Genomic DNA, 26467 nt, shown 5'->3' on the forward strand with positions numbered 1-26467 from the left:
ACCAGTTAATTCCAGCCACTCACCTGTCACTGGGGGGATGACTGTGAGTGAAATCAAATCAAACTGGTGTCAAAGAGGAATAAATGGGGGCTGGGGTATTAGTCAGAGTTATTTATTTATGTGTTTATTTAAAATCTGCCAAGAAGCAAAATGAGTTCTGGTTTCTGTGGGGTTTTACTCTCTGGACACTGAAAGCCAGTCTCAGGCTTTGGTTTGGTTTTTGTTTTCTGCCTTAATTGTGAAGATCTCTTTCAAAGAGCTTAGAAACCCACAAAGAAAGCATAAAATCCACTGCTCACAGCAGCCTAAGGATCAGCAAAGAGACACAGAATGTCCTTCCTCGTGGGAAGCAGAGCAATGCTTCCAGCCTGTCCTTTGCTGGGGGTACTTGGTCAGCATCCATTAGGAATGCAATGCCCATTGGCAGCTCTAATCCTAATTTCTCATGGTTTCTGTGGAAAGGTGAGAATGAACCTCAATCCTTTGCATAATGTGGTGGCTTTTGAGGCTCAGGCACCTTGAAGATGACCACAAAGAAAGAGAATAAAACATCTTTTCTTTCCTCTGGTCCTGAGTAGCTCATGGCTCAAACCAGGACAGATATCTCTACTTGAGTCAAAACTGACACACTCCTGGTTTGTTTTTGGGTCACTGTTGTTGCTTCTTTACATCAGGGGGGTGGAAAAAAAAGCCAAACCAATGAAAAACACAAATGACAAATTGTGTTGTGTGGTGGGGAGTGGGGGGAGCAGCTCTCTCCCCTTGAGCTAATTTGCTAATTGTGATCAGCTCCAGAGCTGAGCCTGGGGATGGAACAGGTGGGGAAAAAAATATCCCAGAGCAGCTCCAAACAGGTTTGTTCCTTTGGGCGAGGGCAAACTTTCCAGAGAGGCCTCGCAGCAAGGGGAGGGCAAAGTGGGTCAGTTCAGCTGCAGGTTCCTGCGGTGGCTGTGGCACTTTGCTCAGGACACAGAGGACACAGCCACATGGCCCTGCCTGCCCTCCAGAGCAGGGGTGAGCGGTGGTCACTGTCACCCTACTGAGTGTGAGGGAAGGGGTTTGCTCTTTCCTTCCCCACCAGTGTTTAAATTACAGCTTTGCAGGCTCTGGGGGGTGTTCTGGGTTCCAGTGGGCAGAGCCACTCCTGTTTGGTTTGCTTGGCAAATTAACCTGCGGTATCCCACCGGCCACTCGTGCGGTTCCCGTGGAGGGATGGAGCTGGGTGACATTAGCCAAGCGATGCTTTAGGTCAGCAGAGGGGTCTTTGGTAATTCTGATGGAATTCATCTGCAAGAGCAGCCTTCTGGGTTATGCAACCTGTAAAATCAGAGCAGTTCCTGGGAGGTTTCTTAAGACCATTTTAGTGTTTGCTTAAATCACCTGGAGATGCTGCCAGGGCAGGAGCAGAGCCAGAGGGGTGCCAGGTTTGGCTCACACAGTGCTGATTATCCCAGGCCAGTCCTGGCCCTGCAGGCTGGGACTTGAACTTTCAGGTCTGTGATGCCATGGAGAGCATTTAGTCCCCGGCCAGGCATCAGTGCTCTCCTGGGCTGAGTGTGAAGGCAGCAGAACTGCAGCTCAACACTGCTGAGTTCCACAGACATTGGTACTGCTCCGCTCTTGGAAACTCTTGGTGCTGATGAAGCCTGCAGGCTCAGCCCTTTTCCACACCTCTCTGCAGGAGACACTGAGCTTTGTGGAGAGAGTGAAGGAGCTGAAGACCTGGAGATCACTGTGCCACCCTGGTATGGGCTGGAGTTTGGCAGGGAGTGTGTGGGTGCTGTCACTTGGAGATGGCAGCAGCTCCTGTGCACACCACGCTGGAGTTTGGCCACATTCAGCCTTAGTTGCCCCTTCATGGTCAGCTGTTGGGGGTCTACTGATGGTGTGTTGCCTCCTCCCACCACACCCCACTTGGACTTCCAGCTGTGGATGCCCACAGCCAGCACAGCCATGAGATGCCACCATGAGCTGCTTCCAGAGAAGGCCAAGTTGTGGCCTTCACAGGTGCTTCACAGGTACCTTCTCCTTTCCTGGGCATCATGTCCTATGTGCTGTGTCTGCCAGCGTGGAGAAGCCACTGGCACAGGTGGCTGCTTGAGCTGCACCTGGCAGAAGCTTTCTGTTTATTGCCATGCTACAGAACCTGGCTCAGGGTGTGTGGGGGGGCTCCTCCTCACCCTCCCAGGGCTGGTTTGGCTCAATTCTGTTTCGCCTCTGTGTGTTTTTGATATGTAAACATCAGACTCCTAGGTGCTGCCATTTCCATGAAGCCTGTAGGATCCAAGCATTAGAAAAGGAGGGGGAAAAAAAAAAAGGGGGGGGGGGGGGGGAAGGGCCAAAAAAAAAAGGAAAAAAAAAACCCAAAAGAACAAAATCATCCCCCAAAACCAGCCCCAAGCCCCACGTTGCTTGTCCGTGCTTTGAAGTTCTGGCTTCCATGCCGGTGATGGATGCAGCTGAGTGGCAAAGGCTTTGCTCTTGAAATGAACCAAACCAGGTTTGTTTTGTTTGTGTTTTTCTGTTTGTTTGGGTTTTTTTCCCTCCCTCGTTATTTTTATTCCTTTCTTCCCTAGTTCAGAGCTCCTCCAGCCTCGTCTGCTGCAGCTCCTTCCCTCCCACCCCCGTGTTCCCGTTCCCTAGGGGAAGACAGGCGTCAGTCCGGTGTTGCAGGTCATGTTGTCCTTGCCTGGCAGGCGGCGGTCGTTGAAGGTGTGCATGTTGATCACGGCGTCTGTCTTCACCAGCACGGGAGGCTGCGGCTTGTGCTTGACCCGGCGCTGGCAGCTGAGCGACAGCCGCAGCTCGTCGGCCATGGCGCTGCAGAAGGAGCGCTGCGGGCAGAGCAGGGGCAGAGAGCAGTTACTGGGGAGAGCAGGGTCACAATGCACCGTGTTTGGGCAGAGCAGGGGCACAATGCAGCGTTACTGGGGAGAGCAGGGGCACAATGCAGCGTTACTGGGGAGAGCAGGGGCACAATGCAGCGTTACTGGGGAGAGCAGGGGCAGAAAGCATCATAACGGGGGAGAGCAGGGGCAGAAAGCATCATAACTGGGGAGAGCAGGGGCAGAAAGCATCATAACTGGGGAGAGCAGGGGCAGAAAGCATCATAACTGGGGAGAGCAGGGGCAGAAAGCATCATAACTGGGGAGAGCAGGGGCAGAAAGCATCATAACTGGGGAAAACGGGCAGAAAGCAGCGTTACCGGGGAGAGCAGGGACGGAAAGCAGCGCTGCCGGGGAGAGCGCGGACAGCAAGCAGCGTTACCGGGGAGAGCGGGGACGGAGGGCAGCGCTACTGGCCACATGCTCTGCTAACCTCTCCGCGAGCAGGAGGAGGCTCTGCAGAGGCCAAGCACCAGGTTTAAGTTGCATTTAAGGCATCAGCTGTGCTTAGTGGGGCTTCAGTGATGAGCAGGCATCTGGCTGACCCCTCTCTCCTCTGGCAAGAATGGTGCCTTTGACACACTAAAGCCTGCAAAAAGGCAGAGCCAGAGGTGGCTGTTGGAGCCTCTGTGCTCTGTGTGATCCCTGCTGGGGCTGGGAGATTCCTGTGCTGGGGATCAGAGGGCTCTGGAGTCCTGCTGGGTTTGCTGGTGGGCAGTTTCCCTTCATCTGCCTAGTCCCTCACGTGGGCAGCTTGCGTGGAGTTCTGCACACAAATGCACTTCCCACTGGCTGTGCCATGACACACAAGGAAGAGGGAAAACAACCAAACAGTTCTCTTGGTTCATGACACTCATCAGGTGATAAGATGACAAAAAATAGCCTGAAATTGTGCCAGGGGAACATTAGGTTAGATATGAGGGAAAAATTCTTTCCTGCAAGAACAGGAACAGGCTGCCCAGGGAGGTGGTGGAGTCAGCATCCCTGGAGGTGTTCAAGAAGCCTGTGGCCATGGTGGTGCTGGGTTGATGGTTGGACTCGATCTTAGAGGGCTTTGCCAACCAAAAGGATTCTGTGATTCAGGAGCACCACTGAGCTGCTGTGGGTGGGACAGGCTGTTGTGGAAGTTGGTAGGATAATATAAGGTTTCCTGGTGGATCCTGACCAGTTTCTTGAGGGTCTTTGAATGGAAGTGGGCAAAAGAGATGGAGACTTCATGTATGCGTGTGTTACACCTGGAATATGGAACAGAATTGCATGGGGTAGTGGTGACTGGATGCAAGAGCTCAGAAAAGGCTCTGTCTGGCCCCTGTCAGTGTGTCTGCTCACTCAAAGCTACCCTGCAGATGTTTGCTACTCCAGTTACTGCAGCAGCAGATGACCCTGGTCAGAGCAGATGTGATTCACTCCCTGCCCTGAGGCTGTCCAAGCAGGACAGAGCAACGAGCCTTAGGGGATGGCATTTTGGGATGCTAGGTGACCTCCAGAAAGCAGAGGCTGAACCTTTCTGCCTGCCCATGCCCTTGCCTGACTCTGGGCTTGGTGTGCAGGGTGCCCTTGGCTGGGTCAGGGTGGTGCAGGGGGGTGGAGCGAGCTGGTACCTGCTCCCGCTCCGCCGTTTTGCGCAGCTTGTAGATGAACTCCACCATGGCCACGAAGACAGAGAGCACCAGGCCTGCTGCCAGGACGATGAAAATGCCACCAATGTTCTGGATGCCCAGAGCACTGGCCTCCTTGTTCTCATCCTCAGGGCAGCCATTCCCCCGCCACCACTTCTCCTTCATTACGTGCAGCTTGTCCTCCTCCTGGAGCTGCAGGATGGCAATGGTGATCTTGTCTCTGTACGGTGAGCCTGGGGAGGGGAACACCAGCAGACACAGAGGGAAGGTGGGACAGAAATCACAGTGCAGGCCTCTGTCCATGGGGTAGTTTTAGGCTATGCCTATAACATTTTTCACACATCTTGAACAGAAGAGTAGTGAAATGTAAATAAATCACTGGTGGGTGTAAAAAGGAAAATAAAGCTCATTCTAAGGGATGTCTACCATAAGATTAGGTTCCCAAAACAATTTCTCTCCTTCTCCTCTCTTCTTCACTCTGGGAGAGATACTCACTTGCTTCTGCTTGACCTTGGCTGCATTGTTTTGGCTAAGTCTAATTTCTCTGCTCCTTTCTCTTCTCCTTTTTGTCCAGGGGGGGAAAAGGGGAGGCAAGGAGCTAGTAACTTCCCCTGGTCTTTGGCTGGGGGGGGTCCCTGTGCTGTTTATTAATTGGAAATACCTGTAAATATTGTGTATTTTGTACATACTCGTTACATTTCATTGTAGATTGTAGTTTTGCTTGCAAATACAGCTTTCATTTGCTTCTAGCTGAGCTGGTCTGACAAATTCAATGTTGGGGGGGGGGCGGGGGAAGTGGGGGTGTGGAAGTTCAGCCCAGCAGAGTCCAACAGGCAGGCAGCGCAGGACCTGGCATTTGGAACTGCGCTGTTGGGGGTGGGTTGTCAGAATCCCACCTGTTGTATCTGTGGCAACAAGCACCCCTCTGGGGTACCCACAGACACCCCCCCTCTCTGGGGTCACTTACCCATGGGAGTCCCAATCCCATAGCCTTTGGAGTCGATGAGGCCCCCGATCTGGGTCAGGTTGCAGTTCCTCTGGGTGATGTACTCGATGGTGGTTGACTCCATCAGCAGAGCGTAGTCGGCTGTGAGGGTTCTCTGGATTCCCTCCTCGTTGTTCTTGACGAGGGCAGTGGGTTTGCTGCTCATGAAAGCCCACATTTTCTCAAAGGTGGAAATTTTGGATTTCTGGAAAAGTGATAACCACCACCCCACCCCCAACCCCCAAAAGAGGAATTAATCTTTGATTTGCTGGAGCCTGAGCCAACCATCCCAACGCTGGATGGAGAACAGATCACGCAGTGGAGCTGCTGCCAGTTTGCCCTCGTCTTGAAGATCACTGCTGGCGCTGCCCAGCCGTGGGTGGCTTCGTGTTGCCCTAACAAGAGACAAAGGTTGCAGCACACCTTGTGCAGGCACTCAGAGAGTGAATCACTGCTCTACAAACCTGAGCAGAGAAGCACAGAATCATTTCACTTGGAAATGATCTTTAAGATCACCTAGTCCAACCATCAACCCAGCACCACCACAGCCACTAAACCGTGTCCCCAAGTGCCATGGCCACTCATTTCTTGGATCCCTTCAGGGATGGGGACTCCACCACCTGCCTGGGCAGCCTGACCACTCTTGCAGGAGAGAAATTTTTCTCCAACCTAAACCACCCCTGGCACAATTTCAGGCCATTTTCTCTCATTCTATCACCTGATACTAGGGAGAAGAGACCAACCCCAACCTCACTCCAACTTCCTTTCAGGGAGTTGCAGAGAGATGCTGCGGGTGGGACCAAAGTGTCCATCTGCTTTGGTGGGGTGCAGTGAGCCCCTGTGCTGGTGCCCTGCACAGCTCCCTGGTGTGATGTGCTACCAGCCTGCCTCTTTCCATCTCTTAGCTTCCCCACCAGAGTTTTGCTTTGTCCTGAATCATTTCTGTACAATGAGAAGAGACAAAGAACCTTTCAGAGGGGATGTTTTTCTCTCTTGCACACACTCCATAATGTTTTTTGTCTTTCCTCAAGCATCACAAGGAAGGATGTCTCCTCTGAGATATGTGCAACTGCCAAACAAATGTAACATCTCCACATAAACAGGAGCACAGAAATATTCAAGACTCTCTTGACAGCTAAAAATAGACCTGGATATTCTTCCACTATCAGCAGGCATTCTGTTAAACAAGAGGAATATGTTTTCCAGCTTACTGTGCATGGGGAAGTTGTTTTCTTCTTCTAGAAAATGTGTTCAGTGAGAAGAAATTCAGTTGCTTTGTGTCCTCCCATAACATTGGAAACACAGCATTTAGCTACAGCCACCTTCTGAGCTGTCCCTGTGGGGGTTGTCCCAAACTGGCCTCAGTCTCAGAAGAGCCCCCAGGAAGGGCAGCTCAGCTTCCTCTCGACATTTCCCCCTCGTTGGTCACTGTGTTCCCATGGGTGAAGGTAGCTCTCCCCAGACCAGCTCTGTAGGTCCAGTTGAGCTCTGGAAAAGCACTGGGAGGCTGCTGCTCCCTGTTCCTTTATGTCCTGTTCTTCTTTTCTACCTAATTCCTTATTTTTCCTAGATCTCTTTTCACCTTCTATTTTATGAGGCAGCTTAGTCAGCCAAAACCTCCTCCTCCACCACACTGCTCAGCAAAGAGCCTGGAGCTGGCTGATAAGTCAGAAGGGCTGATAAGTCTTTGTGCTTTGCCTTGAGTAAGGGCAACTGGTGACCTGCAGCTGCAGAGGAGGCTCTGCGGCAGAAGCTCCGCTTCAGCTTTGGTTATCTCTGTTCAGGTCTCTGTCCTCCTGTGAGACAGCAGGAGACAGAGCCCCAGCCCATCCACTGCTATCTCCTCCCCCCCACATTTTTTCAGTGTCACCCAAAATGTGCCAGCGTGGGCTCCTCTGATAACCCCACTCTCAATACAGGGAAAGCATCTGGGAACGCAAATCCCTCCCTGGCGCTTTCCACTCCGAGCGCTTTGCCTGTCCACCTCCTCCTCTTTCCCCCTCCCAGCATGTTTAACAAAAACTAAACAAAAGCTCAACAGCCCAGAGTGGGTTAGTGCAGTGACAGAGCTGTCCCACTGTCTTTTCACTCCGTGGGCTCATTCTCCTGCCTGCAACAACCACAGCCTCATTTCTTCTCCTTTCAAGCTCCTGCTCCTTCTAATCCACTTGATGAACACGCAGGAGTGGAAGTGCCGGAGCAAAACTTCATTCAAGAGGCAAAGATAATCTCCCTCACTTGAAAATCTGGCCCAGTGCCTGTAAGGTAGATTTGTGGCATCTATCAAACCTCAAAGAGCAGCAAGAAATGTAGCCTCCAACAGGATTATTAAATATCTGTGCATTACAATGGGTAATTGAAATGAACAGCACACTTGGCTGCCTGATAAGGACTTGTTTAACATTTATATAGTTCACATCTGAGGCCTCTGGGTTCACCAGCTCTCCTTTTCTCTCGTCTTCCTGCGTTTAATGCTCCTTGGGTGTTGACACAGAGCTCTTAAACAACATCAATGCTCTCCCAGTTTAAAGCATAGAGCAAAATAAACTGGCAAAAAATCAATAGGCTGCGTTTAGTGAAGCTAATAGGACTTGCATGAGGCATTGTAGCTCTTCAGGCAACTTAAATTACATCAGACAGGGCTCCTAGAAGAGAAAAAACACTTTTCTCTCCTCTTCTTAAATCACTGCTCCTGACCAGCTGAAAGGACATAATTGGGGTTTGAAATGCAGGAGGAGCCCAGCTTGGCCAGGTCTGGCTATGCTGATAGAAGCCCTGCTCTGGGTCTGCTGGCTGGGGGCACCCATGGCTGGGGAGCACTGCCCCTGAGCCAGAGCTGCCTGTCACCAAAGGGAACAGAGCCCTGGTCACAGGGATCCAAATCCTTCAGCAGAAAGGGGATGCATCCCCACAGCAGGACCCTGCTGCTTGTGATGACCTCCTCTTCCCCAAAGGCTGTGGGCAGCCCCTTCAGGGAGGGCAGGACAGACCCTCAGGGTGAGCAGGACAGCTCCACACATGGCTCTGGGTAGGGCATTCTCAGGCTTTCCCCTGGGCTGAAGCCTCCACCTCTGTACCAGGAATTTATTTCCTATTAGTTTCTCTAACTTGGCTAACATGAGAGAAGAACTCTCCTGTTCCAAGTGACAGTTCCCCTCCTGCAGCTCTCAGCACAGCACCAGCAGCTGATGGATGGAGCTGGAGTCCAATCCAGAAGCAGCTGCCAGTCATGGTGAGCAGTCATCAGTCAACAACCATAGTGAGCAGCACAGCTCCAGCTCACACCCTGTTCTGAGGAGCTTCAACCACTCTACATTTCTTCCTGTCAGAGGAAAAGATGTTCCTTCCTCACTTCCCTCCTCCCAGCACACTTCAGCTGAACTGCAAAATGGTCACTTGTGGGGACTTATGAAGAGAAGGCTCCAAGGAGACCTAATTGTGGCCTTCCAGGATCTGCAGGGGGCTACAAGAAAGCTGGGGAGGGACTTTTTAGAGTGTCAGGGAGTGATAGGACTGGAGGGAATGGAACAAAACTGGAAGTGGGGAGGTGTAGTGTGAGGTGTCCCTGCCCATGGCAGGGGGTTGGAACTGGCTGATCCTTGAGGTCCATTCCAACCCTGACAATTCTGTGATTCTATGACTTGGAGGATATCACCTGAGAACCACAGAAGCAAACCCATCTCAGTAGCAATTTAAAGGCCAGTCCAGAACACACAGAAATTGTGTTTGTTTTGCTGAGCCCTGTGTGTGTGTAGAGTTTATTTTGCTGGACTCTGATTTGCCTTATGAAATCCTTATTGGGGTTGGTTACTGGTTTGAGCTGGTGTGCTGTGGCTAGGGGATTCTCTCTGGAATCTCTGTTTACTTCTACTGCCTGTAGAAAAGTAATAACAGAATTGTCAGGCTTGGAAGAGACCTCAAGGATCATCATCCCTGCCATGGGCAGGGACACCTCACACTACATCAGATTGCCCAGAGCCACATCCAGCCTGGCTGCAAAAACCTCCAGGGATGAGGCTTCCACCACCTCCTTGGGCAACCTGTTCCAATCTCTCACCACCCTTATGGTGAAGAACTTCTTCCTAATGTCTAATTTAAATCTCTCCTCCTCTAGCTTGGATCCATTCCCGCTAGTCCTAGCACTGACACCCTAAAAAGTCCCTCCCCAGCTTTCTTGTAGGCTCCCTTCAGATATTGGAAGGCTACAATAAGATCTTCTGTTCTCCAAACTGAGTTGGTAGCAGGCAGGAAGCCCCTCCTGTGCCCTTTTTGCTGTCAAAGGGAGATGAAGAGGAAGGGCTTGCTTGCTCTGAAGCATTAAGATAAATGACCAACTTCTTCCTGGTAGAGAAGTCCCAGAGTCAGGACCTTTGGAGTGTTAGGAATGATGGAGATTATTGCTGATAAACAAAGGCGGTGCTTGACCCCTGCTGGTCGCTGCTGCTGCTCACGGTTCACTCTGGGGGATTCTGTAACTCCCCCACTTCCACCTCTCCCAGCAGTTCATGAGAGTGGAGCTTCTCTTCATTTTTGGGTGGGATAAATCAGATCAGAATCTGGCTGGTGTCCTCTGCATCTTCATAAACTGGAGCTCAATGAGCTGTGTGTGTGCGAGCTGAGCGCCGGCCCCTCCAAACGCAGCCATGCTCACGGTGCCTCTGGATTCATTCTTTGGAGTCACAGCTCAGAAGCTGCCTCTAATAACCAATGCTTCAAGAGCAGTCACCCAAATAAATTAATGGAATAGTTTAGAGGAGCCACTACAAGGCATCTTGCCAAGACATAGAGGCTTTTTTATCAGTGAAATTGGCAAGAAAGCAACTTGCAGGCTTAAGATTTTCAATTCCAGCCTGTATGGAAAAAAAATAAATTGATTTTCACCAAGTGAAGATACTTACTCTTGAGGATTTAACATTTCTCTACAAGTGAATATGTCTGCACACACACACAGCCAGACTCTCACAGCCCTACTCCAAACCCAGCATTTGCTCAGAGGCAGCATCCTCTGCGAGACGCGAGGGTTTCTGGCATGATTCATGATGGGCACTGGATGCTGTTCCCAAGTTAATTGATCTGTGTTTATTCCTGTAGCTCGATCTGCAAGAAGTAGCTTCTCAAAAGTTCTTTCCATGCAATCAAAATCTGCCAGGAGGGTTGGGAGAACTCCCTCTTCTGCTGCCCACTTGCTGGAGCTGGTTAGCTCAGCCGCAGGGGCAGAAGCCTGTGCAGGATCAATCGCTGTGAGGCTGCCCCAGAGATGTGCTTTGGCTTGGGTCAGCTGGGAACTTCTGCAGGGACTTTAGTGAGCTCTCTGTGAGCCCTCAGTCAGCCTGACCTCGGGCAGCAAACTGGTGAGTGCTTTGGGAAGCATCTCAGGGAAGAGTATGCAAGGGGTTTGTCTTCCTCGTGTTTCCCATTGCTGCTTAAGCTCAGCTGCAGGACGATGCTCTCCTCCTGCAGCCTCTGCTTCTGCTTGGTTAGACCTCTCAGGTGCTGGAAGGGCTGAGAAAGATCCAGTGAAGGACAATAATGACCTTTACAAGGGCAGCAATCACACAGAGCCATCTCTCTAACAGAGCAGAAGAATGTGACACAAAGCCCCATGCACATTCAGTTCCTTCAGTCCCACCTGCCTGGAGGGAGGGCAGGTCCTCAGCAGACACCCAAGGTGCCAGTTGCTCTGTCCCCTGGACCTCTCTGCTGTTTGACAGATGCCCCTTGAAGGTGGCTGGCAGAGCGGCCATGCTGGAAGCACCACAGGATTTACCCTCATTGAACAAAGACCTTGGTGGGAGTGATTCTGGCTCTCCTATAGCTCTCTGTACATAGAGGACAAGTGAATGAAACATCCCACAGGAATGTGCTCACCTCTCCAGAGGTGTCAGAAGGGACATTCTGGAGTATTCATCTCCAAACAGCCATAATAACAACATGAAAAGAGAAAGAGGAGCTAGATCAATAACCACTGCAAATGCCTGCAGAATGATTCTGATGGATAATGATATGAGGCCATAAATATGCTGTGCCCTTGATGGGGTTTAAAACAGGCAGTTTCCTTTTATTCCCATGTAAATCTCTTACTGGGAAGAGCAGTTAAAGCACACCAGTAAGAGTCTGTCCTCTCCTGGCAGCTGTTCCAGGTTTCTATAGCATTTGGAAGGTAACACAACACATCTGACCACGCCAAAGACAAAGCTGCAGCCCCAGCCCCACTGCAGAGGGCAATCTAACCAGCAGCAACCTGTTCTACTAGGCAAGGTTTTAAGCTCCCTGAGTTAATTAAAGAGCAAACCAAATCCTCCTTGTATCTTTACCAGTCTGCAATTCCTGCCCAGCAAAGTGAGCACAGAGGTTCAGGAAGTGTAATGGCTCCTTTACCACATCCTAGCTAAGGGAAGCTGCAGAAGAATGTTTCTGTTTCCTGACATTAACACTCAGCAGGTTGGCTTCTGTTAATGGCTCTTGGCAACTAAACTGCTCCAGCCCAGACTAGCAGCCTTTGCACTGTGCCTCCTCCAGCTGCTGCAGCATTCCAGGCACAGCCTGCTCTCTAAAGCATGAACTCTGCCACACTTGGGCCCCTCTGTCTCCTTCTGACCTGGGGTGACTGGAAGGGGAAAGAACATTCCCCAATGCTCTTGCAATCCCATTCCTGCCCCACAGGCTCTGCTGACAGAGCACCCAGGGAGAGCACCACATCACTCAATGGCTGTTGTGCTGGACCCCAAGTACCCTCTGGAGGTAATTCCAAACCTTTCCCTGAAAGATGGCTTTTTGAGTTCATCCTGGAATTTCAATTCCTCCCCCAGCCAGGGTGATTCCACCCAGGGCTGCTCACCCTCCTTTCTCACCCTTCAACCCCTCTGCTTTCACAGTTTGCTTTCCAGGCCACCTGAGGCTTTAAAGGGCTTTTGGAACCTCTCAGCTTCTATCCATTTTTGAGGCAACAGTGAAATGTGAATGCTCTCAGCCCCCTTCTCTACAATGTTGGATAGCTTCTGATATTAATTATGCTTTAAAGAGAAGAAATTAAAAGTAATTTGGTTGTGCCCATGCCTTGGTGGTGCTACCTCATGTGGGGTTTCAGAGGTTAATAAGACTTGACTATGTTAGTGTGAATAGCTGAAGGACAAGAAAGATATTTCAGCTATAAAAAAAAACACTGGGCAGGGAGGGCACTTAGCAGCAGCTGTCCCACTTTAGGTTTCATTTGTTCTCTTCTCCATCCCCAAAGGCTGGAGGTTCAGCTCCAAGGGCTCTGTGGAGCTGTTGGTGCAGAGACCAGGAAGGAGCTGCAGGGGCTGAAGTGTGGAGATGGGGAAGATACTTCAGGGAACAGAAGGCTTTTCTGCAGAGCTTTGATGTGAGATTCACCTGCCCTGTGGTGCCTGACATGGGCTTTGGTGGAAGGGGTCTGAGCCAGCACTGGGTACAGTCTCCAAAGCTGTAAAATCACTGCAATTTTGGAACTGGGACTTTCACTGGGACCTGGGGTGTGTGTGTGTGTGTAAATCCAGTCCTGATGTGAGCCTAAGTAAGCTCAGGTGGCAAGCTTTGCCAACGATCACAGGATGTTACAGGTTGGAAGAGACCTCTGGAGATCAAGAGTAAGCAGAGCACACAGACAAGCCAGCAGCCGTGGAAGATATTGGAGTAGTCATCAAACATTGCCCTAACAACCGGGGGGCCACCAGGCCCCCCGGCCTTTGTTGTCACCACCACCATCACCCAGTGTGCACCATAGGCACTCACCAGTGATGAGAGGAGGATCCTCCAGCCCAGATGGGCTCAGCTTAGGGCTTCTGCCTTCCTGGGAGGCATTAAATAGGGGAGTGGGTGGGGAGGGCCAAGTGGCCACACCTGTGGTGGGAGGAGACTCCAACAGAGCCCAGGTGCTCTGGGATTTGAGGGTAAAAAAGGGGGAAAAACGGGGTGGGTGAGGGACTTTGAGGGTGGCAGGTAATAATAGGACTAAGGGAATGAAAAAAAACCACCTTGAGTACTGTGCCCAGTTCTGGGCTCTTCAATTCAAGGACATTAAGACACTTGAACACATCCAGAGAAGGGCAACAAAGCTGGGGAGAGGTCTGGAGCACAGACCTGTGAGGAGAGGCTGAGGGAGCTGGGGTTGCTTAGCCTGGAGAAGAGGAGGCTCAGGGGAGACCTTATTGCTCTCTACAACTACCTGAAAGGAGGTTGTAGCCAGGTGGGGGTTGGTCTCTTCTCCCAGGCACCCAGCACCAGAACAAGAGGACACAGTCTCAAGCTGTGCCAGGGGAAGTTTAGGCTGGAGGTGAGGGGAAAGTTCTTCCCAGAAAGAGTAATTGGCCACTGGAATGTGCTGCCCAGGGAGGTGGTGGAGTCCCTGTCCCTGGAGGTGCCCAATAAGGGATAGGATGTGGCCCTTGGAGCCATGCTTTAGGGGTCAGGAGGTGTTAGGGTTTGGGTAGTGGGTTGGACTTGCTGATGTCCGAGGTCTGTCGCAGCCTGGCTGATTCTCTGGTGCTGGGATTCCCTCCAGACAGACGCTGCCCTGCTGTACGACGCGGTGCACGTGGTGTCCGTCTGCTACCAGCGCGCCCCGCAGATGACTGTGAACTCCCTGCAGTGCCACCGCCACAAGGCCTGGAGGTTCGGAGGCCGCTTCATGAATTTCATCAAAGAGGTAAAAGCATCCTTTGCACCAGCACTGCTCCCACACACGCTGGAGCAGCTCTGGGGACACATGGCAGAGAGGCTTGGCAGGGAGAAAAATCACAACCTGCCTCCCCCCAACCTGAGCAGGTACAGCTGGGTGGAGTTATAGAATTGTTAGGGTGGGAAGGGAGCTCAAGGATCAGCCAGTTCCAAGCCCCCTGCCATGGGCAGGGACACCTCACACTACAGCAGGTTGCTCAGAGCCACATCCAGCCTGGCTGCAAAAACCTCCAGGGATGAGGCTTCCACCACCTCCCTGGGCAACCTGTGCTAGTGTCTCACCCCCCTCATGGGGAAGAATTTCTTCCTAATTGGTTGTTCAAAAATAATTTCTTCTTCTCTTCTCACTTCTTTGCTCTGGAGAGAGACTAACTTGCTCCTGCTTGGCCTTGGCTGCATTGGTTTGGTATTAACATTTCTCTGCTTCTTTCTCTCTTCTTTTGTACAGGGGGGTCTGGGTAGGCAGGGAAGAAGAAGCTAGTAGCTTCCCCTGGTCTTTGAGCAGAGGGGGTTCCTATGCTGTTTATTAATTGTAAATACTTGTAAGTATTGTAAATCCTGTGTATTTTGTACAGATTCATTGCATTCCATTGCAGGTTGTAGTCTTGCCTGTAAATACAGCTTTCATTTGCTGCCACCTGAGCTGCTCTGGCAAAGTTAATGTGGCAGAGGGAGGGGGAGGGGTTGAAATTTCAACCCACCACAGCCTGGAAGGCAGAAAGGCTCTGCCTGGTCTCACCTTGAAGAAGGTCATGGTAGCTCCATCCTTCACTGCCCCATACTCTATCTTGGTCTGCTTTGCCAAGTCATCTGCCGAGTCGATGGGGGACTCCATCCTCTCCACCGTCAGGAAGGCAGCAAGGTTGGCCGTGTAGGACGAGATGATAATGAGGGTGAAGAACCACCATATGCCACCAATGATCCGTGTGGACAGCGCTTTGGGCATCAGCTCAGAGCCTGGGGGTGGGACAGCGGAAAGGAGAGAGAAAGGACCCATTTGGTACAGCCAGGCCTCCTCTACGCACAGCCCTCTGCATGCAAGGAATTCGATTTCCCTGCCGCAACAGCAATGCAATTAGAATCATGGAATCAGAGAATCATTGGTGCCTTCCCCACCCTGGGGAGCCCCAGCCTCCACCCCTGCCTCTAAAGGGATACCCAGGAACAAGGGGAAGAAACAGCACCCAGGAGGCTTTACTGCCTTCAGAGCTGCACCTCCGACTCCAGCCTTTATCTGCTCCACAAACCCTGTTCCACCTCCTCTGGGTTTCAGCCAAACCATAGAATTGTTAGGGCTGAAAGGGACCTCAAGGATCATCTAGTTCCAACCCTGCTACCACGGGCAGGGACTCCTCGCACTAGATCAGCTTGCTCAGAGCTCCATCCAGCTTTGCCTTTAAAACCTCCAGGGATGAGGCTTCTACCACCTCCCTGGGCAACCTGTGCCAGTCTCTCACCACCCTCATGGGGAAGAACTTCTTCCTAACATCCAATCTGAACCTACCCATTTCTAGGGTTTTTTTTTCATTTCCCCTAGTCCAATTAAAGCCAAGTGGGTTGGAGGCAAATTATCCAGGCATCTTGGAGGCAAATTATCCAGGCATCTTGGAGGCAAATTATCCAGGCATCTCGGAGGCAAACAAACGGGGGGTGGGGGAAGGTTTGTAGCAGTTGTAGAAACCTTTTCTTGCTGACCTTGGGTACACACAATTTACAGGAACTGTTCCAACTGAAGTAATTAACCAGGCTGCTTTTATGAGCTTTAAATAGTGAGCCATTGATGAACTTTTTATATGAGTGTTTTGTTCTGCCATTTAAAAGGAGCTTTGCTTTTTCTAGGGATTACTTTTCAAAGGGCTCACTCTGGGGAGTGTGTTCAAATACACAAGGCTGAAAAAAAAAAGCCCCACAGAAAAATCAAACAGCAAGAGAAAGGAGCTATCAGGGTCCAGTGCTTTGAGTGCCAGTTAGAAGAAGGGAGGCAGGAGATGCTACAGCACAAAAGGTGTGAAAGCAGGTCTGGAATGACTTTCATTGAGCAGACAGGAAGGACTAAATGGGTTGTGCTATTTTTGTAATCGCCCAAGATACCTTTTAAAGCCAGGAAAAAGCTTTGGGTTTGAAGCCACTGCCTTCAGAGGCTATCTCCAACCTGGAATTTACAACAAAGATGGGGCTTTGCAAAGGGGTTTTAAGCAGGGTGGCATCAAAGGATAGCACAGAGCGTGGCTTTTCTTCCTATCTGAGTGCTGCAAGGCACCAGGAAGCAGAAGAGCCTTGGATTTTGGGGGCTGCTTGAGTTCTTCTCCAGATCCTGCTTCTTTCCCGTTCCATCTCTTGCCTTTTGATGCATTGGGTGGTGTGACATCAGCCTAGCTTTGAAATCTTCTTCTTCTTAGATGCAGAACAGAGTTAAAAAGAATGGAGCTCTTTTCATTTCCCAGCATGTGATCAGGGGATGATTCATCCTGCTCAACCAGCTTGCTGGGAACGGGCACCGTCCGCCGGAGCCGCCAGGATCGGGGCAGGATCCCCACCGCAGGCTGCAGCAGGAGGGGCTGGGAGCAGTGTGCCAGCCACCAGGCTGCTGCCGTGGTTCTTTTGCTCTCCGTGTGGGACTGCTGGGCCACGGTAAATTAAAGTGTGACAAATGTTTGACATTTTCCACTTACTTCTATTCCGGGATTTTCTGCAATTAGATCACAGCTGAATTCTGCTCCTTACACAGAGCTGCTCACAAGCTCCCCCTCTGCTCTCTTCTGAACACAGATTTACTCTATTCACTCCACCTCTCAGCATTCCATTTCCTCTGTTCCATCCCCACGCAGGGATGTAATCCCATCCACATCCCATCGCTCAGGTCCCTGTTGCTGTATTTTACGCTGGTAAAGCGTTCGTCTCGCAGGCAGCGGCTGCCAGGCACAGCCTTTGCCACCCCCTCTGCCCTCTGCTAGAGGAATTTTTGGGCCATTTCACGATGTGCAGAGTGGCCAGATGAGGATGAAATTGGAGACAGAGCAGAGGGCAAGATGCCTTGTCTTCTGTGCTAGCTGATTTAAAACAAGAGCCAGCCAGGACAGACATCCTGAAATTAAACAAATGGCTTGAACTGCCAGAAGTAAGAGCTGACAGAATCCAGGAGCTGCTGCTGCTGCTGAGCTTGGTGCGTTCCAGAGCTGAGGAAGGTGAAGGCAGTTCTCCTCTCAGGGCTCCAAGGGTGGGTGGGAGCCCCTCCCTGCACTCAGCAGCAGCACACCTGTGAACATGCCACCTCTCCATCATCGAGTATGTGCTTGCCGTTGGCAGGCTGAGGAGCTGCTCCTTCCAACACCTGCCAGAGCTTTGGTGGCAGCAGATTTTGCTCTGTGTGCCAGCAGCCAGCTGCAGCTCCTGGGGTGAGCCTGAGCCTGAGCCTGGCCCAGAGCTGCAGGGGGAGCTCTTGGGACAAGGGTTTGACCCTCAGAAGGTGGAAAAGAGAAATAGAGGCAGGTGCCAAAAAGAAAGGGTAAAAAAAGAAAAGGAGTGAAAAGCTCTGTCCTGCTCTGCCACAGGAGGAATCAGGTGACTTTCTTGGCATAAAAACTCTGGACCACTTCCTGAGATACTCCAGACAAGACTCAGCCCTGGCATACATCCCCCTCTGGTTCTCCATCCCTGCTGTGCAACCAGCTCAGTTAGTGCCTGAGTGGAGGTGAAATCCAAAGTATGGAATTACCAAGGCAGTGGCCAACTCTGATGAGGTTCTGGTCTGATGGGTTCCTTGCTGGCCTCAGCCCCAGGCCTGAGCTGCCTGCCATGCACCCAGCTCCCTGGGGAGCAGCAGTGCCCTGTGGCACATCTCCATCTGGAGCAGTGGGCACCTGGCACGTGCCAGGAGGTGTTGGGGGAGAGGATCTCCCCCACCCAGTCCCACATCCCCCACACTTTCCACAGGGAGCTGGTGCAGAGGAGCACTTCAGATATTTTATCATTTTCCTGTGGTGAAGAAAATCGATTTTAAATGTAAAAAGGCAGAGGAAAGGGGCTGGGGCTGGGTGTGTGTGTGTGTGTGTGTGCAGGGGGTGCTGCTGTACCTTGCTGCATCAGTGCTCCCATCCCAAACCAGAAGCTGTTCAGCAGGGTGAAGTTGTTCTCCACGATGTCTGAGCCTGGGTTGCAGGGGTGGGCATCGTACCACTCGTAGGGGCTGAACCTGTGGGGGCAGAGGGAAAGTGAGAGCTGTTAGTGGGGATGGGGATTGACAAGACCCTGAAGGAACAGGAGAGCAAAAAGAACCTTAATGCCTCTTGTAATGCTGTGCAGGGCCTGCTGACCCCTTTGGCCATGAGGCTTGTTGTGGGGAATGACAAATTCAGCCAAGATGTTCCAAAGTGACCAACGTGGCTAAGCCTCAGGCCCTGCACTGTGGAGCAAGGAAAGCTGGGAACCCAGAGCCTTCTGAGGTAGCTCAGGCTGCTTCCCCAAAACCTTTGGTTACTTTGGGTCCTCTCTGCAGTGTTGCATCACACAACAGCAACTGCAGCAGATGATGGGATGGGATCTGGTGCAGGCACACAACCTCTACAGGCAACAGTTCCAAACTGTGGTGTTTTAGACTGGCAGAGGAGAGGTTCCACAGTGATTCTGCAGCAGTAGCTGGGACAAACCAGGATATTTCAGGGGATTATCCTGCTGGTGCAGCTGGGAATCAGAGTGGGATTTAGCCAAGTGGGAAAGAGAACTTCCCACCCTGCTGACAAGCAGGAATCCTTCCTGGCCAGGGCACCAGCACAGCAGTGCCATTGATGTGGGTTCTCTGTGGACTGCTGCCATGCTCAGCCCCATTGCAGGTGGAGGGAGGACACTCACTCCCTGTGGGATGTCTCCCATGGGCAGCCCTGGAGGTCTTGGGCAAAGCCAGGGAATGCTCAGAGATGATGTCTCTGCAAATGGTGATGTGGTAGGCAAGTGCTGCATGAACATAGCTCTTTCAGGCAGGATCCGAGGAGGAGGCTCCACAGGAGAGAGATTAATATTTTTAGAGCTATTTATTTACATTTTCTAAGAGTCCCAAATTTTTGCAGATTAAATTAAAACATAATTGGTCTAATTGCTTTTGAACCAGGCATTAATTACCATCTCCACTTCCTTCTGAAATCCCTGTAGCTTCACAGCAGCCCTTCCTGCAAGCCCAGCCCACAGCCTGTGTTAGGAGACACTTCTCTGAGGTTCTCTGGCAGATGCTGCTACCCAAGGAGATGTCTTGGAGCTTGAGCTCATGGGTGCCCTCAGTCAGCCCTTTGGATGGATTTGGAGAGAAGAGCCTCAGCTCTGTCCCTCCTGGCACAAACCTCCCCCAGCCCCTGCTGGGCACAGTGGGGCCATGGGACTCTCTTCAAAGCCTGACACTTGGGGACATTCCAGGAGCAAGGAGCTGTGGTCCCTGGGCCATGAACTGGGCAGGGCAAAGCGCAGGAGGGTGTCTGGGGGAAGCTCTCATCATGGGGATGGACTGAGTGCAGTGCACAGGACTTTTTGTGCTTGTGGGTGCATCTGTCCCACCTTTTGCTCCATATTTTCCAGATGCAAGATGCAGATTAACTTCTTCTCCTTTCCCTTTATCTTGCCTTTCTGCAGTGGGGACCCTCAGGCTCACCCTGACTGTCCTGCTGGTTCACCTGACAGTCCTGGCTGGGTCCTTCTTCCTGTCCCCTCCCTCAGCTTGGTTCAAGTGAGAGAAAATCAGAGGGGGAAGGCAAGAAGTGGGCTGCATTCTGAGCTGGCTTTCTGTGCTGCCTGTCCTCGAGACCCTGTGATTCCCCAGCAGTGGTGTGTGAGGGATGCTGCCTAAGCCTCTCCTGTTGAACAAAGCCAAAGTTCGGGAATTAGATGAAAACTTTTTTTTTAGGGGGGGGGAAGGCTGCCAATGAAAGACTATGAAACAGAAAGGGAATTGGTGAGATCAAATGAGCCTGACAAGATGACACACTGAAGAACTTCAAGGTCTCTGAGTGGAAACCTACTGGTGCTGCTCAAATGACAGAGAAATATTCAGAAAGCTGCAAAGCAGGGACAGAGTTTCCAGTGCTTGAAGAGCAAGAGAGGCCATTAGCAGAAGCTGAGGGTAATGAAGGAAGGAGCAAGCCAAGCTGGTTGACCCCATACAGCTGGAGCCAGAATAAATGGGGGCTGCTGAGGATCCTCCATGGGCTGGTTCCCTTTAACTCAGGTGCAAACAGCACCTGGGAATTAGCTCTTCACAAATGAGAGCTATTTTCTTGTCTCTTCTTCTTGACAGGGGAGCAGTTCAGAGCAGGTTTAAAGATAAAACACAAAATGCCTTTTGAGTCTAAATTGTACCTCCAAAGGAACTTCTTTGTGGATGCCCCAGGCCTCGTTGCAATTAGGAGGAGCATTAAGCCTGCCCAAAGGTGATTAGCTGTAATTTGAAGGCCATGTGAGTCTGAGGTGCCACTTCAGGTCAGCCAGCTGCACACCCCACTCACAACCTGGCACTGGGCACCAGACCAATCACCCCCAGGAAGCCTTCTCAATTGCCAGTGGTTATGGCTCTGTGGGGGCCAGGGGGGGTAGGGGAAGAGCTCCATCATTAACTACAAGGACTGATTAAAAGGGGAGATGGATCAAATCCATCCATCGCCTGCCTCTAAATTGTCCCTAAGTTGGTTTTAAGTGGCATTGACCTATGATTAGAGCATCAGCAGAGGACTCTGGTGCCTAGTTCAGGAGACTCATGCCTCTGAGTCAAGGCTTTGCTGTCTTGGCTGTGGTTTTCTCCTGAGAATTGGATTTTAGAGGCTTTAGTGGGGTCAGAGCAGATGTTGTTTGCATGACTTCTGAATGCAGTAAATATTTTCCTATGAAGTCTCTTGCTTTCCATCCTTAAAAGCTCATTTCTGCAGAACCCTAATTAACACCAAGCACTTGGTGTTCTTGGAAAGGATGAAGACAGAAGTGGTGTCAGGGGCAAAGCATGTGCAAAAGAAAGTGGAATCGCAATATTTTGTATTACAGAATCACAGAATGAATCAACAAGGTTGGAAAAGACCTCAGAGATCATCAAGTCCAACACCTAATACCAAACACCTCCTGACAACTAGACCATGGCTCCAAATGCCACATCCAAGCCTTTTTTGAACACCTCCAGGGATGGTGACTCCACCACCTCCCTGGGCAGCACATTCCAATGGCCAATTACTCTTTCTGGGAAGAACTTTCTCCTCACCCCCAGCCTAAACTTCCCCTGGTGCAGCTTGAGACTGTGTCCTCTTGTTCTGGTGCTGGTTGCCTGGGAGAAGAGGCCAACCCCCACCCATCTACAACTTCCTTTCAGGTAGCTGTAGAGAGCAATAAAGTCTCCCCTGAGCCTCCTCTTCTCCAGGCTAAACACCCCTAGCTTCAGCCAAAAACGTTGGGGAAACTCTTTGTACTACATCGTAACTGGTATGGTGTAGAGAGATTTTTGAGGTTCATTTCATTGAGGACAAAAGCAGAGTCTAATCACAGGTCTTCAGGTTTCCATCCCTGTGTGGAGGTCTTCAAGCCTTCTGTGCCTTCCAGGAGTGAAGTGCAGCCTCTCCAGCTCTGCACCTCTGCAGAGGAAGGCCCAGATGATGTAGCTGCTTCACCATCCCAGATGGTTTGGGACAGCAGTGCTGGCTGCTAAGCCCAGTTCACTCTGACAACTGCTGTGCTGTGTAATTAGGATATTACAGAGTGAACTTAGGAAATCGTCTCTAAATGCCTCTGTGGACCTGAGGGATGTTGAAAATTACATATTTGTTGTAACATGAGGGTTAATGGATTCTGGTTGCTGCAGTTTCCTATTTAATCTTGCCTTTGACTGCCTGATTGATGTCAGTGCTTTAGAGAGAAGCTGTTTGCTGAAGGATGTTCTGAGGAGAGCCCAGCACAGCTGCCCCTGGGGGCTGCACAGAGCCCCAGCCTGAGGTGTGGGGTCAGCAGGGAGCTTTCTGAAGGCACCACTGGTTGAGCTTGAACTGGAAGAAATGAGAAAGGAGCCTCTGAATTCAGGTTGTGCTTAGGAACCTTCCATGGCCATGGTGTCTCCATGGAGGATGGAAACATCCAGCAAGGGCTGTGCAAGGGAGGGGGCTACCCAGAGGAGGGGAGAAGAGCTTTGGTTTGGTTTGAGAAGGTGGAATCACGTATTGAGAGCAGCCCTGGACTCTGTGTGCCTCATCAAAGACTCTCTGAAATTAATAACACATGCAAATGTATGCAAATTCCTCTGCTTTTAAATATAGAGGTTTTAAACATGCTAATTAGATGCATATTAATGTTGTAAACAGACACATTGTCTGATCTCTAGCAATGGCTTCTCTGTTCTTTTGATACAGGGAAGGGTTTGAGGGAGCTTTGCTGGTGGAGGGTTCCAAGACAGGAGCTGGAAATAGTCTGGGACATGGGAGCTTTGTGCCCAGGACACAGCAGGGAGGCTGGGCAGCTTCCTGGAGAGGGTGGAGGAGAAGGAACCCAACAGGAGCAAGAACAGTGAACAGCACAGAGCAGGGAAGTTACCCTTTGTTATAGCAGTGGGGTGCTGATGAAAGGGAAAGGCAGCAAAACGTCTAAAACCATCAAAGAAAGTGCATCTTAAAATTCTTTTGTACTGGAAATGAGAAGATCTGTGGAGCTGCTGCCCTGCCAGAGCAGAGGGGGCTGGCAGGTCTGTGTCACACAGCAAACACACCAGCACGTTCAGCTGTGCAAGGCACAGAGATAAAACAGAGATTCCAGCTACTGAAGAAGGAAACAAATTTCCCCTGAGGACAGCTTGTCTTTGATTTTCACCATGGGGTCTGCATCACCTCTGCGACCACTCTGAGGTCCTGGACTGAGGCAGAGGAGCCTGGCAGCTGTGAGCAGCCCCACGCTGAGACACCAGAAGGGATGTCCTCAATGGCATGGGTTTGATGCCACAGCTCCCACAGGCTGCTTGGATCCCTGCAACCAGGCAGCAAATGGAGCTGAGCGTGGGAGGGCATCTCCTGGCATGGCAGTAGATGTGGCATGGTGGCACGGGGTGGGGGTGGTGCTGGCATTCCCTTACCTGGCTATGACAAACAGCACACAGCTGACCCCCAGGTAGGCCAGGAGGATGTACATCCAAATGTCAGGAGACAGGGGGTTGAGGAAGGAGAACACGCTGGGGTTGGTCCCGTTGGGCTTCCGGTAGAGGATGCTGACCCCCAGGGTCATGAAGGGCTTGGAGAAGTCGATGGCCTTCTCCCGGACGTGGGTGATGGTGAGAGGAGCCACGGCCAGGTCAGCTTTCTGTGAGCAGCACCAAGGGAGGGAGACACAGAGGAGGGAGAGAAGGAGTCAGAACTGAGATGCTTCCATCCCCCTGTGCAGCCACACTGCAGGAATGGCCCCAACACAGCCCACAGCCTCCCCCCACTGCGTGTGTGAGAGGGGTCTGCTCTCCAAGGAAGGCAGCTTTGGAGGCCCTGAATGAAGAGCAATTCTCTAACAAGGGTGAAAATGTTCTTTTTCTGACATGCTTTTATTACAGGAAGGATCTGGAGGTGCTGGAAGCTGTCCAGAGAAGGGCCATGAGGATGAGCAGAGGGCTGGAGCTGCTCTGCTGTGAGGACAGACTGAGTGAGTTGGGGTTGTTCAGTCTGGAGAGGAAAAGGCTCTGAGGAGACCTTCTTGTGGCCTTCCAATATCTGAAGTGGGCTACAAGAAAGCTGGGGAGGGACTTTTTAGGCTGTCAGGGAGTGATAGGACTGGGGAGGATGGAACAAAACTAGAAATGGGTAGATTCAGATTGGATGCTAGGAAGAAGTTGTTCCCCATGAGGGTGGTGAGAGACTGGCACAGGTTGCCCAGGGAGGTGGTGGAAGCCTCATGCCTGGAGGTTTTGGCAGCCAGGCTGGATGTGGCTGTGAGCAACCTGCTGTAGTATGAGGTGTCCCTGCCCATGGCAGGGGGCTTGGAACTGGCTGCTCCTTGAGGTCCCTTCCAACCCTGACAATTCTGTGATTCTTCAGCTGAACCTTGGCTGTGCCCTTTCCCTCTCACTTCTCAAATGGAAATAGAATTGTGGTTGGCTTGGTACAGAAAATGTCCACTCCAGTTACTGGCATCTGTCAAAACTCAGAGAAAGTGGGAACATTTGTTTTTCCTCCCAGTGAGCCCTTCTGTGCCAGCTGCAGCTCCGGGGATGTCACTGGAAGCTGTAGGACAGGAGGCCTGAGAGTGGTCAAGGGCATCAGGAGTGAACAGGGTCTTTAGTAGGAGTGTATGGGGGGGGGGGGTTGGGAGTGGACAGGCAATGCTGTCTGCCCAACCTGACATGGTGAAGTTCTGCCTCTGAGGAGCAGAGCCTGTGTCCTTGGGGTTGTCCCAGAGGAGTGTGCCCAGCAGGTTGGCAGCTCAGCTGCTGTCACCCCCTCACAGCACGCCCGAGGGTTGTGGCTTATCAATCTTCAAAGTCACAAGGCAGAAACTGCAAAAGAATTGCAGCTTTTCAGCTCCTCCATCATGTCTGTGTAGGTGTCCTGGCCCCCACAGGGGAAACTGCAGGAGATAGTGAAGGGTTTGGCTGTGGATTTTTCTGAAGGAGGAGAGAAATGAGCAGCTCTGTGGTCAGAGCTCACAGCCACTGCCTGCCAGAGGGATCCCGAGGCAAATTTGTCAAGATGATAGAGCAAGCTCCAGACCAGCCAGGAGCTTGTGCTTTGCCACAGAAAATGGAGAGAGAGAAACCTGCATGGGTGACCAAGGATTAAAAACCTCTTTTAGTGCAGGAATAGAATTTTTGTGCCATTCCAGCAGCTCCCAGGATTTGAGCACAGCCCTGTGGTGCCCTTGGCACTCAGTGCCAAGCACGGAGCAGGGGCTGGGAGCCCAGGCTGGTGTCCTCAGCTGTTAGAGGCACCACTGGGCTGCACTTCAATACCCTTTTTATCAATGCAGATTCTTCTGAAGGTGGCCCCTAATTAAGGCTTTGCTGACTGAGAGGATCTAAATCAAACCCCACCAAGGGTGAAGCTTTCATTTGTCCTGCTTTGACATTACAAACTGGGAAGTCAATTAGCAGGCCCTGGCTGCTTCTCTCACTCAGCACCAACTTTTCTGCTGTGGAGCAGGAAGATGGATTTCTTCAAAATGAGGAGTTATTGCCATTGCCCCTGTCCAGCCAATCCCCTTGAGCACACACTTCAGTTTTACTGGAGCTTGCACACCTTCCAAGTCCTGTGTGTGTTCTTAAGTGTTCTGCTGAACTGAGGCCAAAGAGATGAATTTTGCCAAGGCAGCTACACACCAAGTGCAGACACTTCCCCAGCACACCTCAGAGGGTTTGCATCTCCTCCTTCACCCAGGGCTGGAACGTTTTCACTTGGGTGGAACTGATGGGAGCTCACTGGGCATTCAGTGGCTGGAGGAGCCTGTGCTCTGCAGAGATACTTGGCTTTTATCAGGGAATGCTAAGGCTTATCTTCAGGCTCTCTCTTATCAAGGGTATGTGGCCCACGGGTCAGGGAGGCTCTTGCACAGCCCCAGTCACTGTGGAGATCCTGCAGCATCCGACCTCTGCCAGTCACGGCAGAGCCCACAACAGCAGAAGCTCCAAGATAAATATTTATTCAGGAAAAGAAGCTGCCTCTGTGCTTATTTTGTCAATCTGAGTTAGGTGTTTACACAACCTAATGATGTGTGTTGCCTAAGAGATGGATAAATAAAGCAGATTTCGCTGATTTTGTTGCTGTTCAGGTGCCTGTCTGGCAGCATCGGTGCTTGGGCCCCCGAGTCCCTTTGCCATCACAGCCAGTGCTGGGGCTGCAGTGCTTTTCTGCTCTCCTGCTCCCACTGCTCAGCACCAGGGCCCACCTCTGCCCCACGCAGGTCCCATCAGCACCCTTGGGCACCCCCACAGCACTGGGTACAACGAGGCACAGCTGCTCCCTTTTGCAGCCCTGGTTTGGGGCTGCTGCTTTGGTAGGGTCCCAGCATGCTGCCCTGTGCCACAGCCTCCCCTCTTGCTGGCCAGGCACCAGCAAAGGCTCAGTGTGAGAAGTGATGCCTGAGGAGAGCAAGGTCCCTCCTCAGCCTGTCACCATGTGCCCCCTGCTCAGGGACCAGCATTGAGTGTCTGACCCCAGCCCTTCCTAGCTGCTTCTCCCCTTGCAGGCCTAATTTAGAGACCATTCCTCTTAATGAATTTAATATCCCTGGTGAATTAAGGACAGATATTGGCAGGGCAAACCTAGCTGTGAGCTGAAGAGGAGGAACAAGGACCATGAAGTCCT

The 26467-nt window shown here is 51.5% G+C and overlaps 1 protein-coding gene across 1 annotated transcript in view; it reads right to left on the reverse strand.

Annotated features, from left to right (window-relative positions):
• Positions 1-2370: 2370 nt before the first annotated feature.
• The window catches only part of GRIK3 (glutamate ionotropic receptor kainate type subunit 3), a 124070-nt gene continuing 99973 nt past the window's right edge, over positions 2371-26467 (reverse strand). Inside the window, exons 11-16 of the mRNA XM_054170330.1 lie at positions 23260-23483; positions 18260-18378; positions 14926-15143; positions 5472-5694; positions 4487-4737; positions 2371-2834 (exon numbers count right to left, since the gene is read on the reverse strand). Of these exons, the coding sequence (XP_054026305.1) occupies positions 2640-2834; positions 4487-4737; positions 5472-5694; positions 14926-15143; positions 18260-18378; positions 23260-23483 (1230 nt within the window). The 3' untranslated portion in view covers positions 2371-2639. The remainder of the gene's footprint in view (positions 2835-4486; positions 4738-5471; positions 5695-14925; positions 15144-18259; positions 18379-23259; positions 23484-26467) is intronic.

Source organism: Dryobates pubescens, chromosome 20 (assembly GCF_014839835.1).
Source record: "Dryobates pubescens isolate bDryPub1 chromosome 20, bDryPub1.pri, whole genome shotgun sequence".
Taxonomy (NCBI): Eukaryota; Metazoa; Chordata; class Aves; order Piciformes; family Picidae; genus Dryobates; species Dryobates pubescens.